The 12,351-nt window shown below is 44.4% G+C and overlaps 1 protein-coding gene across 2 annotated transcripts in view; it reads left to right on the top strand.

The window, feature by feature from the left end:
* The window catches only part of Dhx32 (DEAH-box helicase 32 (putative)), a 53,761-nt gene that overhangs the window by 40,595 nt on the left and 815 nt on the right, over positions 1–12,351 (top strand). For both annotated transcript variants that reach the window (XM_046448881.2, XM_046448882.2), the window contains 4 exons: positions 7,513–7,704; positions 8,341–8,490; positions 10,285–10,472; positions 11,484–11,665. In XM_046448881.2, coding sequence (XP_046304837.1) covers positions 7,513–7,704; positions 8,341–8,490; positions 10,285–10,472; positions 11,484–11,665 — 712 coding nt within the window. The remainder of the gene's footprint in view (positions 1–7,512; positions 7,705–8,340; positions 8,491–10,284; positions 10,473–11,483; positions 11,666–12,351) is intronic.

The following is a 12,351-nucleotide window of genomic DNA, read 5'->3' as shown; positions in this document are numbered from 1 at the left end:
CTTGGAATCAGAGGGTCCTTAGGGTAGAAGCTGTACAATTTCTACTGTTTGCACTGCCTCTCTTCTATCATTTACCCAGTGGCACGAGTAGGATTTAGGGGCACTCAAGAAAATGTAAATGATTTTAGAGTTACTTTTTCCTCAAAAAAAATTTTTTTACAATACTGGTAGAATTTGGGACAAATTTTTTTATACAAGAGAATTTTATAAGTGAAGGTGAAGTGTAAGCTAGGCAAGAGTCAGGTAAAGCAGGGTAAGGCTCAAGCAGAGAATGGCCGTTTCTGAGCAAAAAACAACAAAGACATGCTGCTTATGGTTGTCTTGGGAATCACCAATTTTTAGTAAGAAGAGGGTCACCTAAGGATGCTGACTTTGAAAATAAAAAGGTAAAGGGCTGGGGTTGTAGCTCAGTGGTAGAGTGCTCACCTAGTACATGTGAGGCACTAGATTCGATCCTCAGCACCATATAAAAATGAAATAAAGATATTAAAAAAAAAAAAGAAAAAGTAAAAAGATAGATGGAGTGCAGACAGTTTACAATCCGAGGAAGAGCAGTGTTGAAGTCCTCAGGGCTGGTGCCTGCTGCAGAGGGGCCCAGGAAACAGCTGCAGCTGCCAGGCCAGCAAGAGTGGATCCTGCCCCTCAACAGTGCCCAGTCCTCCCCAAATCCCCCAAGGAGTTCCCTATTGAATTCTCCTAATAAACGTCTTGAAAAACCATTACTATGTTCCAAGAAGCCACTACTCCTCTAGGTGAGAATCTTTTCGAAAAATTAAGATTTTCAAATTTACTTTTGGGGACTCTGGAATCTTCAAAAAAGGGTCATTACCTAAATTAGCAGTAGCTTCCTGGAACCAGACAAGCTCCTGTCTCTTCTAAATAGACTTCCTTCCCATGGCTGTTCCCCCCACCCGACTATCTGTCCTTGCAGTGAAAGGATCGTGGGCAGTGGTCCTGCAAGAAATATGCTCGCTCGCTCTCTCTCTCTCTCTCTCTCTCTCTCCCTCTCCCCCTCCCCTCACACACACACACATACACACACACACACACACACACACTGCCTTTGTGCTAAGTCTGTGGGAGTAGACAGTGTCCCTGAAATCCAGGAGTGAACTAGAGGAGAGATGTCCTTGGGCTGAAGACTCTGGCTCCCCAGAGCTTAGGGGATCAAGATCACAGTGTAAAAGGGGAAATTCTGGAATAAGGAGGAAGAGGCTAGAAGAGCTGAGGCCTGCAGGAAATAGAAGCCTGGAGGGAATGCGTGGAAGGACAACCTTGAGAATTAGATTGCAAAGTGAGCTCTATCCCGCTGCTCCAAGGAGGAGAGCACGTCACCTGGCTAACAGCCAGGGTTCCTGTTCCTAATGCTGGACTCAGAGCATACGTTAGCCAGCTTTTCTTGGCTCCTGGTTTCCTTCCCTAGAAAAGGGTTCTTGAGGCCTGACCCTTTCCTAGCTTGCTTAAATGATGGTGGTTCTGAAGAAACAGTCACTGAATGTGATATAAAGTTGTAAGATGTATGTGGCAAACTCTGATCCCAATTGATTTTTCTTATGTAGACATTTTTAGAGAGATAAAAGTGGCCATGAGTTAGGGAGCTGGGTAGGGACATGGTGGAAGGGTCAGAGACCCAGATAGGCTAGATGAGGACAGCAGTGTTCCTGTGTGGGGCTTCAGCTTTTAAACAGTAATGTCACCCTCTCAGCTTTTTCTCCTGGCCCTGAAGAAGGAGTCTGTGGTGGACGGGGGGTGTCTCTTCCACCTTCACTCTGCCTCGCTGGTGACACAGAGCTTCCAGTGCTTTGCTCTTGTAGTCGATGGATCTGCCACAACAGTCATCCAGGAATCCTCCTCTGTTCTAACCCCACTACTCATCCCGAGGCCCAGGAATCACAACCTGTTGATGTCCCAGCCTTCTTCCTGCTCAGGAAAGGGGATATTTGGTGGACTGTCATGAAAGGAGAGGAAAAGGCAGGCTCAAATGTCATTCTTAGAAGCCCAGCTGTGGGGGTACTAGGGGACCCCTGTGTGCTCTCTAGGGCCCCTCTGTGCTGCTTTCTCGCTGAGGCTTAAGCCGATAACTGGGGACAAAAGGAACACGGTGGCCATTTATTTTTGTCCTCTGACAATACCCACACAACTATTTTCTGCTGTGCTTGGAAAAATATAACTGGATTAAATCTGACTCATCATTTTGGAAGCTAAATAAATAAATAAATAAAAATGCTTGCAGCTGCTGCATTTAATTCAACATATAATTGAAATGCACAAACGCAGCAAACTTGTTACCCTTTTCTGGATTCATGAACCATGTGAAAATGAATTTGGCATAACTAGGCTACAGGCTATTAATTGAATTCCCTTGATATGGACCTCTTTTTAAAAAACAGGGTTTTTTCTTCCCTGGCTGCATGAGGATTGACCTCCATCATGAATGACACAGCCACTAATGGATCTGGATTAGAAGGCTCAGGATCAACTGGCTATCTCAGTGGACCCTTGGAAGGCAAGGATACCTGGTCAGGAATTTGCAGAGAAAAGGGGCCAAAATGTATCAGATTACACCAGATATTGTCTTTGTAATCAGACTCAGAATTTTTGGTGGTGGCCTGACAACTGGCTTTGGAACCTGATTCCTTGGATTTGTAAAGAAAAATGAACCTAACATAAACTGCTAGGCATGTAAGACAAGACCAGGCCTCCTGAAAATGGGAAAGCACAGGCAGACGGAGGCTGGGGCTGCAGGGGCCTGAGCTGGCGCAGGTGGGGAGAGGGAGGGAAGATCTGCAGGGGCTTCCTCTGTGGGCAAGGTGCAGATTTTCCACCAGAGGACTCATAGATCAGTTAACCACGACTTTCTGGAATCACATTTGTCATGCTAAAAGCCATCTGTAGTACACTAGAGAGCTGTATGTGCATGTTTACAAATCTCTAGAAACTTGGGGATTTGCTTTGAAACTTAGAGCGGTTTTAAAATTGTACAGTCTACGTGGAGGAGAATGGGAGAACACAGGCTCCACTGTGGCCCTCGCCCACAGCCTTGCTGCAGCAGTTCCTGACTGCAGGCAGGACACCTGCATGTCACCACCCACAGCCTAGAGTTAAGCAGATACTCCACCACTGTACTGATGAGACCACGCCTGGGTTTTTAAGTTAAATACTATCATCTGTTTAAAGGCCAAACAGAACTTATTGCCATACTCAGCTGGGTTGTGTGTGTGAAAAAGAGGCAAGTATGCACTAACATAGTTTCTGAGAGCCAGTGTTTGGGAGCATCTTAGAAGCAATCAGTTGAGAAATGTTACAGAAAGTAAAAACACAATCTGGCAGGGATTTTAAAAGGCACAGAGTGGACGTAATTTAATATGAGGATAATCAAAGTAATTGGTTCACAGAGTTTAAATTAATTAACATATGTAGGCCCCTTAGAAAAGTGACTGGCATATAGTGACTCCCCTCTGAGCTTTGAAGTGCAAGGCCAGTAGGCCCTGAGCTACAGAAGGGCAATTTTCATGGCTGTGGAAAACAGATAGTGAGCCATGGGTCTTAGATGTCACCAGATCACCTCTGAGGCTGCCCAGGGACAGTTGTGGTGGATGACAGCAAGCACGTGGGCCCTGGGGCCTACTAGGGTCCAGTAGCAGCTTTGCCAGCTCCCGGTGAAACCTCACATGAAGTCCTCATTTCACAAGTAAGGAAATAGCTGGCTGGCCACGTGGCTTTGGCAAGTCACTTACCTTTGCCTCAGCTATAAACTGAAAGTGAAACGTCTCCCACCTGCATCATGGGGTTTTTGAGAGGCACGGAGGAGACATTTATGCACAGTGGCTTCACCTTGTATGGGACGGGCAGTGGAAGTGCAGTTCCTAGAAGAGGGGACAGCTATCATATCCATTACTGGGGGTGGAGCCACTTGTAATTTTTGAAGTGGCGGCATTCATAGTGCCCTGTTCTTAAGGAACAATGACAGAAGTGTGCCCTTTGGAAGGCTGGTAGTTCCCCCAAGAACACCAATAAAGGCAGACACGTGTGGGAGATGAACTAAGCATCTTTCTTGCCTGCGTGGTCCTTTCTGAGGCCTGGGCTGGTTGGTGATGTGGCTTGCAGAGAAAGAAAATTCTGGGAGTTGCCCATGACTGTCTATTGTCTGCTTATGTTTTCTTCCATGCCATGGGCAGGAGCAAAGCTGGCACCTGAGGGTTCCCAGGGCACAGCTAAGTTTGGCCTAACTGGACACTGCCATTAGGGCCAGGGCTGGACACAAAAGAATTCTGGCTCTGAGAATCAGGGTGTAGAAAATGTTTCTCTCCAGTTTACCATTGGAGGCCACGTTACCCATAAAACCCTCTCCATCTCTAATGACAGATTGAGCCTTAATTTTCTGCCCTTGCTAGTAAAAAGGAGGCTAAGGAAGATGGCCAAAAAAGAGGGACAGCTATGTCTTTGGGGACTACTAACCAAGAGACTCCTTGCCCTATGGCTGGAAATGCTTGCCCACTCCAGACAAGAGAAAGCGTGGTGCCCTGCCAAGTATATTCCCACAAATAATAGTAGACTAAAGCATTTACATTTATAAAGTTACTGACATAAATTTGCATAGTATCAGCTACCTTGAAAGGAACTGAAAGTTTCTGAGTCATTTTGGCAAGTGAGGGTAGAAGAGATTGTCATAGCAAAGGTGACCTAGCTGGAGGAGTCCTGCTGAGCCCCTGAGGGCACAGATGCCCCTGCAAAGGGAGGAGCCCTGACTGGGATCCTTCCCTTTTCACACCTAAAATTTTGGCATGTGTTTCAAGAACACAGGAAATCTGCTGTGTGAGGCTGTGACAGTGCAGCCCTGGGACCCCTTACTTGTCCTGTGCTTTTGCTCCAGGATAGCCCTGCCTCAGCCCCTCAGCTGCTGGTGAGCTTCAGCCTTGTTGCAGCCTTTCTGCTGATGCCCTGGAAGAAAAATGCAGAAGTGTGTTGAAGGGTGGCATTGGGGATTCTGTGAAGAAAGGACACACGGAACAGCAAAGAAATGCTGTGATGATAGATAGCCCTTCAAGTTCCTGTGAGGGATGGCAGCTGACAAGGCCCCTGACCTTGCAGTGAGCTTTACCTCAGGCAATCAGCTGCTGTTGCCAAGATAGCTGAATGAAGACCATGTTTTGTTTGACGTTGCCTTTGGAATACGAGTCTGCTTCTGTACTGCCATGAAGAAGAGGAGGCATGCTGCCTATTTTATAATCCATTACCTACTGTGGACTACTGTCATACAGCAACTCCTCTAAACCCTTCTGCTTTTTAGCTAATATAGTTTCATGGGCCACAATGGCCAGATGTCTTAAAATATAGAATGTAATATTAGCAAATCCTGCTCAGGTATCTATTAGGGTTCCTTCTAGTCTGCATTAACTCATTCTTTCTGAAATGGAAAAAAAAAAACAAAAACATAAATATCCTCTCTGTCATTAGGAACAGGAGCAGAATCATGAAGTCATTTCTGTTCCTAACTCTGTATGCAGCCAACTCAACTCCAGGGAATAAATATGAATAGTGGGGACAGAGCCTGGTTGTCAAGCCAGAATCTTATAGGAACAATTGCCAAAGATCCTGTAACTTAAGAGTGCAGCCGTTTTGCTAATCTATAGAAATTTGTTTCAGTGATTAACTTTGTACTCCCAGCCCCCTCCCTCTGTTCAATCTAAGTTGCTAATTCCTGTACCTGTTCTTGCATCTTCTCTAATAGTTCAGCTCTTCCCTTTCATGTCTCCCTTGGCTCCCTACAGGCCTCCTGAACTTTTTTTCTGAGTAGCTCGACTGTTCCTTCCCAGAGTTGCAGCCTTTCAAGGTGTCTTCTTTACCAATTTGGTTAGTCCAAGGGCCCCCAAGATTATGAAGTAGTGTTCCATGTCAGCACCCAGGCAGGAGGGCAGCCAAATCCATGATGTAATGTTCTTGAGAAGCCATGATTTCTGCTCAGTTTAAAATTCTGATGTGAAAATCAGAATAGGAATATTTAGCATCTTTCTTCCCAGGTGGGGGTTCAAGCTGTGCTTTGGTCCTCCTGCTGGTGTCAGGTGGTTTCCTACTGCCCTCTGGCCCTTCCCTTGCTTTCCCAGCACTGATATCTTGCTCCAACTAGTTTATCAGAGGTTGAAATCTTCTCTGTTGGTGGCTCTGCTCTCCTCCAGCAGGGCCAAAGGTGCGGTGAGCTGCAGCACAGTGTTATTGTTGTTGCTCAGACCACACTAGTGGTTTCCACAGCTTTGCTGTTGGTCTGTCAGTGGTGGGGTCTGCTCAGCTCAGAGCCTGGACTAGGTTTTGAATTACTCAGTTTGCCTAAAATTCTGATAAATAGCTTAATGGTCAAAGTTTGGGCAGCAAGTAAGTACATTTTTACTATCTGTTACTTTGAATTCCCAAATGCAGACAGGTTAAATTGCTTCTCAGGGCCCCAGTCTTCGTCTCCCAATACCCTGCACATACTGGGATTGAGACCAATGAAAGCTGGAATCCAGCACCTCTCATAAATTCTTCAGTTTCTGGAACAGCAGCTTTATATTGTGTGATTTGCTTCCTTGTGTGGACTTTGCTGCTATCCAAGTACCAAACAGGTGAAAAAACACATGTATTTATTTTAATATAATGATTCTACAAGAACAAAGAGAATAGATTGCTTTGATGCAATGGATTTTTGGTGGAGATTAAACACGTATAATAAACACCATACCATTTTCAATGTTATATAAATCTAAAACAGAAAGGAATGGAGAAAGTCAGTTTTCTGTCTTTATTTGCACTGGCAATTAATTTTGAACATCCTGTCTACTATTTCTATCATCTGAGTTCTTTTTTCCTTTTTCTTTTTTTATGCAGTGTTTTTATGCATATTTTTTCATTGGATGTGAGGTATTGTATATTTTATCTTGGGCACTGAATATTTTTGTATTCCTACAAATATTTGTGAGCTTTGCCCTAGTTTGCAATGTGAACCTTTCAGGATTTGCTTGGTAGATTTGTCTGGTAGCACCAAAGCAGTGCTCATCTGGTTCATGATTCTGTGCCTGTGAATCAGATTTTCTGATCTGGCTCATGAACACAGGGCCCAGCCTAGTTCTGTGTGGGTACCAGGCACCATTCTTTCTAGTCTTCTCTCACGACTCCCCCTCTGGCCTGAAGCAGTGCCTCATATGTCTGTGGACCTTACTCTGCTGACTGGTCAGGGAGGACTCTCAGCCCCATTCCTGTCTCTGTACACAGGTACTCTTAATCTGTGGGCCATGGCCAATGCTCCACCAGGGCTCCCCTCCCTGCAAACTGTCAAGGCATTATGTGGACTACCACCAAGCTCACCTTGTTAATTTTTACTCAGGAATTACTGTCCATGGTTGCCTGATGTTCAGCATCCTGCTACCTGTTGTTTTACCTATCTTGCCCATCGTTCACTTTTTATTTTATGCAGGAGAGCAAATCCAGTACCTATTATGATGTATGAGACTTTGGGTTTTTGTTTTTTTTCTTTCCTAGCACCAGAAAGTTTGATGCAGGCACTAGAAGACTTAGATTATCTGGCAGCACTGGATAATGACGGGAATCTTTCTGAATTTGGAATCATCATGTCAGAGTTTCCTCTGGATCCACAGCTCTCAAAGTCTATTTTGGCATCCTGTGAATTTGACTGTGTAGATGAAATGCTAACCATTGCTGCCATGGTAACAGGTATTCCTTGATGGCTGTTCTTTTGTACTGTGAATCTGTATCAGGTATAGATTTAAATGATCCATTTGAAATTATAATTCCAGGAGTACAGAGCAGAGACAGAGATCCAATCATTTGAAATAATAGTGAAGTATTTTAGTAGATTAAGAAAGAAAAATTGTTAAAAATGATCTTAGTATGAAAAATCTAAATAAAAATCCAATTAATTTCTTAATCAAGCATGTGAAAATATACCAAATTTGTTTTTGCTCAAGGGCTCTGCGCAGATCAATAAAGTGTCACTAAAAGTTATTTTCCAAATACGTGTGTGTGTGTGTTTGTATGTGTGTGCAGCCTCTGGGCTGCAGCAAAACGTAGTCCTTAATACTAAGCCTGTCCTGCAATGGGGCTTCCCAGCTTCCTTGGAATATAAGCATGGTGTCAAAGCTATTATGCAGGCCTTAGCAAAGAGGAGAGAGAATTATAGGATGACTGGCTCTAAATTTCTTTGACTTCTAAGTAAACAAGATAACATATTTATTGAGAGATCCAAGACAGATGAAGTTGTATAAACAATAGTGACCCTGCCCCTATGCATGCTGTGCCAAGATGGAATGTCCTCATTTCTGCTGACCGTGTGATCCTTGTGTTTTAAAGCTCCTAGCTGCTTTTTACATCTGCCTCATGGAGCTGAGGAGGCTGCCATGACCTGTTGGGAGACATTTCTGCACCCTGAAGGAGATCACTTCACCCTCATCAACATTTACAAGGCCTACCAAGACACCTCTCTGAACTCCACCAGTGAGCGTAAGTGGATGGTGGTGGCTCTCAGCTTCTACTTCCTAATTCCATCTTTTCCCATAGAAGTCTGAGTTCTTAAGTGCTGTGGTTTATCCACAACTGTTCTCTTCTAGCCCCACGGGCCACTGGGGGAGCACTGCTGGAGGCTCTCAGCACACCCGTGGTTTCCTGCTGAGTGGTGGGCTCTCATCCCATGGGGTGCGGGTGGGCTGCCACACATGCCTGCCTGTTTTTAGAGCTTTGGTACTCTGCTCAGCCAGTCTTCAGATAAAGTTTGCTTGGGGTACAGTGACAGAGGGACACAGAGACTTGCAACAACATGGAACAAACATCTCTAGGTACCCACCCCCCAGGTCAGAGCTGTGCCATGTTCTTGCATAGCCTAGCACATTCACTCTTCACGTGGAGAAGACACAGAGCACTGAAAACCAACCCTGCTCAAGGCATGAGTGGAGACCAGGCTGCTGTGCTGAGGGAGCTGGAAAGGATCTGTCTGGAGGGTGCCACCCAAAGCAGAAGGGTGTGTGCAGACACAGAGGCAGGAGCCTGTGACCTGAATGGCAGTGGTTACAGTAATTCCACAGGAGGGTACTAATGCCAAGTGACCAGAAGCTCCTATGCAAGACGGGCAGAGGGCAAAACAGCATGACAGAGGTTGGAGCCCACAAAGGCAGCCAGTGAGATGCTCCTCTCCTGAAGGAGGGCTTTTCTCTCTGTTTTCCATAAGGAATCTTTACCTCCTTTGCTTCAAAAACTGGTTTGAAAACTATGTGAAATGATGGGGGGAGATGACAGCGAAGTGAAAGGCAACAGAACTACATAATCAGAGTTAGTGTCTCAGAGCTGAGAAGAAAGTTGTCAGTGGAGCCAGAAAGTACTGGGGGATTTGGTGGCATCTTTTGAGAACAACCAGGACAGGTGCCAGTGTCTGACCACATATGGGCTCTCACTGCAGCAAGCAGGCTTAAGTGGAAAGGACACAGTAAATGAGGGCCTTCTGCCCTCTGTGCCAAGGCCGTGTGCACTCCCAGCTTGAGGCAAAGCTTGAAGAATTAGAAGTGGCATTAAAGAGTAACCAAAGTCAACCAGGTAAGTGACTTCTAATAAAAAGTTGCAGCTATGGTAGATAGATGAGCTTAACTGTAGTATAATTAGCTCCCAAGTCGGCCTGGTAGTAATCCTTTTCTTATTAAATAAAATATGAAATATCTGCATGCATCAGAGGAACTTGTAAGTCTCTCCTTCCTAGTTTGATTAAATATTGTGGCCATGTACATCTTACTGTGCACACGAGATGGAAATGTAGATCTTTTTTTTTTTTTTTTTTTTTTTTTTTTTTTTTTTAAAGAGAGAGTGGGGGGAGAGAGAGAGAGAGAGAGAGAGAATTTTTTAATATTTATTTTTTAGTTCTCGGCTGACACAACATCTTTGTTTGTACGTGGTGCTGAGGATCGAACCCGGGCCGCACGCATGCCAGGCGAGCGCGCTACCACTTGAGCCACATCCCCCCTGTAGATCTTAACATAATCTCTGCCTCAACCATCATGGATTAAGGGGACTACACTTTTGATCAACATTGGGAACATGCTATTTCCCCAATGCACTGGGTTGCAGAACCTTGACAGCCAATTCCCCAGCCACCAGAGACCTTTGTCTCTGCTGTCTTCCTGCCACCCACTCACATGAACTTCTCCTTGGGAGAGTACACAGGGCTAAGGGACAGAACCAGCCTGGCCTGGGCTCTTTCAAGCTTAGGACAGATCACTTCTAAATACCCCTTTGTTCCTTTTTCCCTCCTAGACTGTGTGGAAAAGTGGTGTCATGATCACTTCCTCAACTCCTCCGCTCTCAGGATGGCAGATGTTATCAGAGCTGAACTCTTAGAAATCATCAAGCGAATCGAGCTTCCCTATGCAGAACCTGCTTTTGGCTCCAAGGAAAACAATCTCAACATCAAGAAAGCGCTGCTGTCTGGTTACTTCATGCAGGTCAGCAGGCCAGGGCCGTGTGGGCAGGGCTGTAGCAAATGCTCCGTGTTTTTGGCCAGTTGTCTCTCACACTGGGTGATGGTTTTATTGACCTGAAGTTTAAATAATACTAAAAGTACATGTTATTTAAGACTTGGCATTTAAATATACTTCCTCATAAGGAAATAAAAGGCCAAGCAAGAAAAATGTTAACTTCGTCCAGGAGGGCAAACAAAGTCTTTCTCACTCCAGAGGGAAGCTGAACATCAGGCACAGTCCCTCATCTCACCTTTTCAGTGGTGATACAAATGCCCAACAAATAAAAGTAGTGTCTTATTTGCTCTTTTCCCATAGTGAAGGCTTACTAATCAAAGCACATTATAGAAGTTGGTATGCCCCTCACAAACTAGTATTTCCATAAAACTCTAATGTCATCTTAATGAAGAAAAATGATATTTCAGTATGGGTTCCCTAATCTGTAAGGAAGGAGTATATTATGGGTCCTGTTAAGAGTTAAATGATCATATAACCTAATTAAAATACATAAATTAATTTTAAAAATAGTTATATGCTCCATAGCAAGGGTGAAGCCTCTGACATCTGCTTTTGTGTGCTCCATAATATGGCAGGTGACATGCCATTTTACTTCATGACCAGAACTTTCACCTCACAGCTGTAGTTTAAGCATGCTGCCCTGAAGTTGCCCAAGTTAGCTAACGTCATCACTGTCTCAAAGTTTTGGACAAGGGATCTGGGGTTATAGCTCAGGGTAGAGCACTTGCCTCGCACCATGTGAGACACTGGGTTCTATCCTCAGCACCACATAAAAATAAATAAAGATACTGTGTCCATCTTAAAAAAAAAAATCTTCAAAAAAAATAGTTCTGGGCAAAACATATTTATGTGGTATTTTCTCTATGAAAACAGGACACATGAGTGCTAAATCTTAAACTATTCCATATTACATACTTTGAAATTTTTGTGTATTAGTCTCCATACTGATGCCAAATCTTTTTAAATCACACCTTTTAGATCGCTCGGGATGTGGATGGGTCAGGTAACTACTTAATGCTGACACACAAGCAGGTAGCTCAGCTGCATCCCCTGTCTGGTTACTCCATCACCAAGAAGATGCCCGAGTGGGTCCTCTTCCATCAGTTCAGCATATCTGAGAACAACTACATCAGGGTCACCTCTGCAATCTCTCCTGAACTGTAAGTTTAATGGAGAAGAAAGGGGATTCTTGTGAATTCATACCTGTCGGGATAAAGGACAAATTTGGGTTTTATTTCATTTTCAGTTATACTAAAATTATACTGGTAACTTTCTTACTTTCTGGAGAGCACCTAGCACAGGCAGCTGTGTGGATGATACCTAAGAAACATTCCTGCTTTTGAGATCACAGCTTAAAGAGAGACAACAAAGAAGTATTAAACAAAGCATAATGTTATCTTTAAGAGGAACAAAATGCTACTGGAGAATGCACTGTTCACTGAGGAAGAATGAGCATAGCTGTCTTTTAGGAACAGAAGCTAAACAGTGGCTGGAGCTAGTGGGTAGGGAAAGGAGGGATGGTGAGGTTGAAGAGACAAGCAGGTACCACAGGTGTAGGGCTTTGTGGGTCAGATAAATGGTTTGGATTTTATCCTGAGTGCAGCACATAACAATTGGAGTTTTAAGCAAGAGCATCTCTATGGCTGCTAAACGGATGATGGATTGGGGCGGGGGGGGGGGGGGCAATCAAGAATGAAGACAAATCTCTCTGAGGCTACTGCAAATTCTGGATCCGTTTTGAAGGTAAAGGTACCACTACTGCCTGAGCAAAGTGATGTTCAAAGCAGCAATGGAGATTATTTTGCATAAGTGTCCAAAGTTCTGTCAAGCTTCAGATCTGATCCCT

Source organism: Marmota monax, unplaced genomic scaffold (genome assembly GCF_021218885.2).
Source record: "Marmota monax isolate L192 unplaced genomic scaffold, Marmota_monax_Labrador192_F-V1.1 WCK01_AAM20220418_F8-fsc00076, whole genome shotgun sequence".
In the NCBI taxonomy this organism is placed as follows: Eukaryota; Metazoa; Chordata; class Mammalia; order Rodentia; family Sciuridae; genus Marmota; species Marmota monax.
This window is presented reverse-complemented; position numbering and strand designations above follow the sequence as displayed.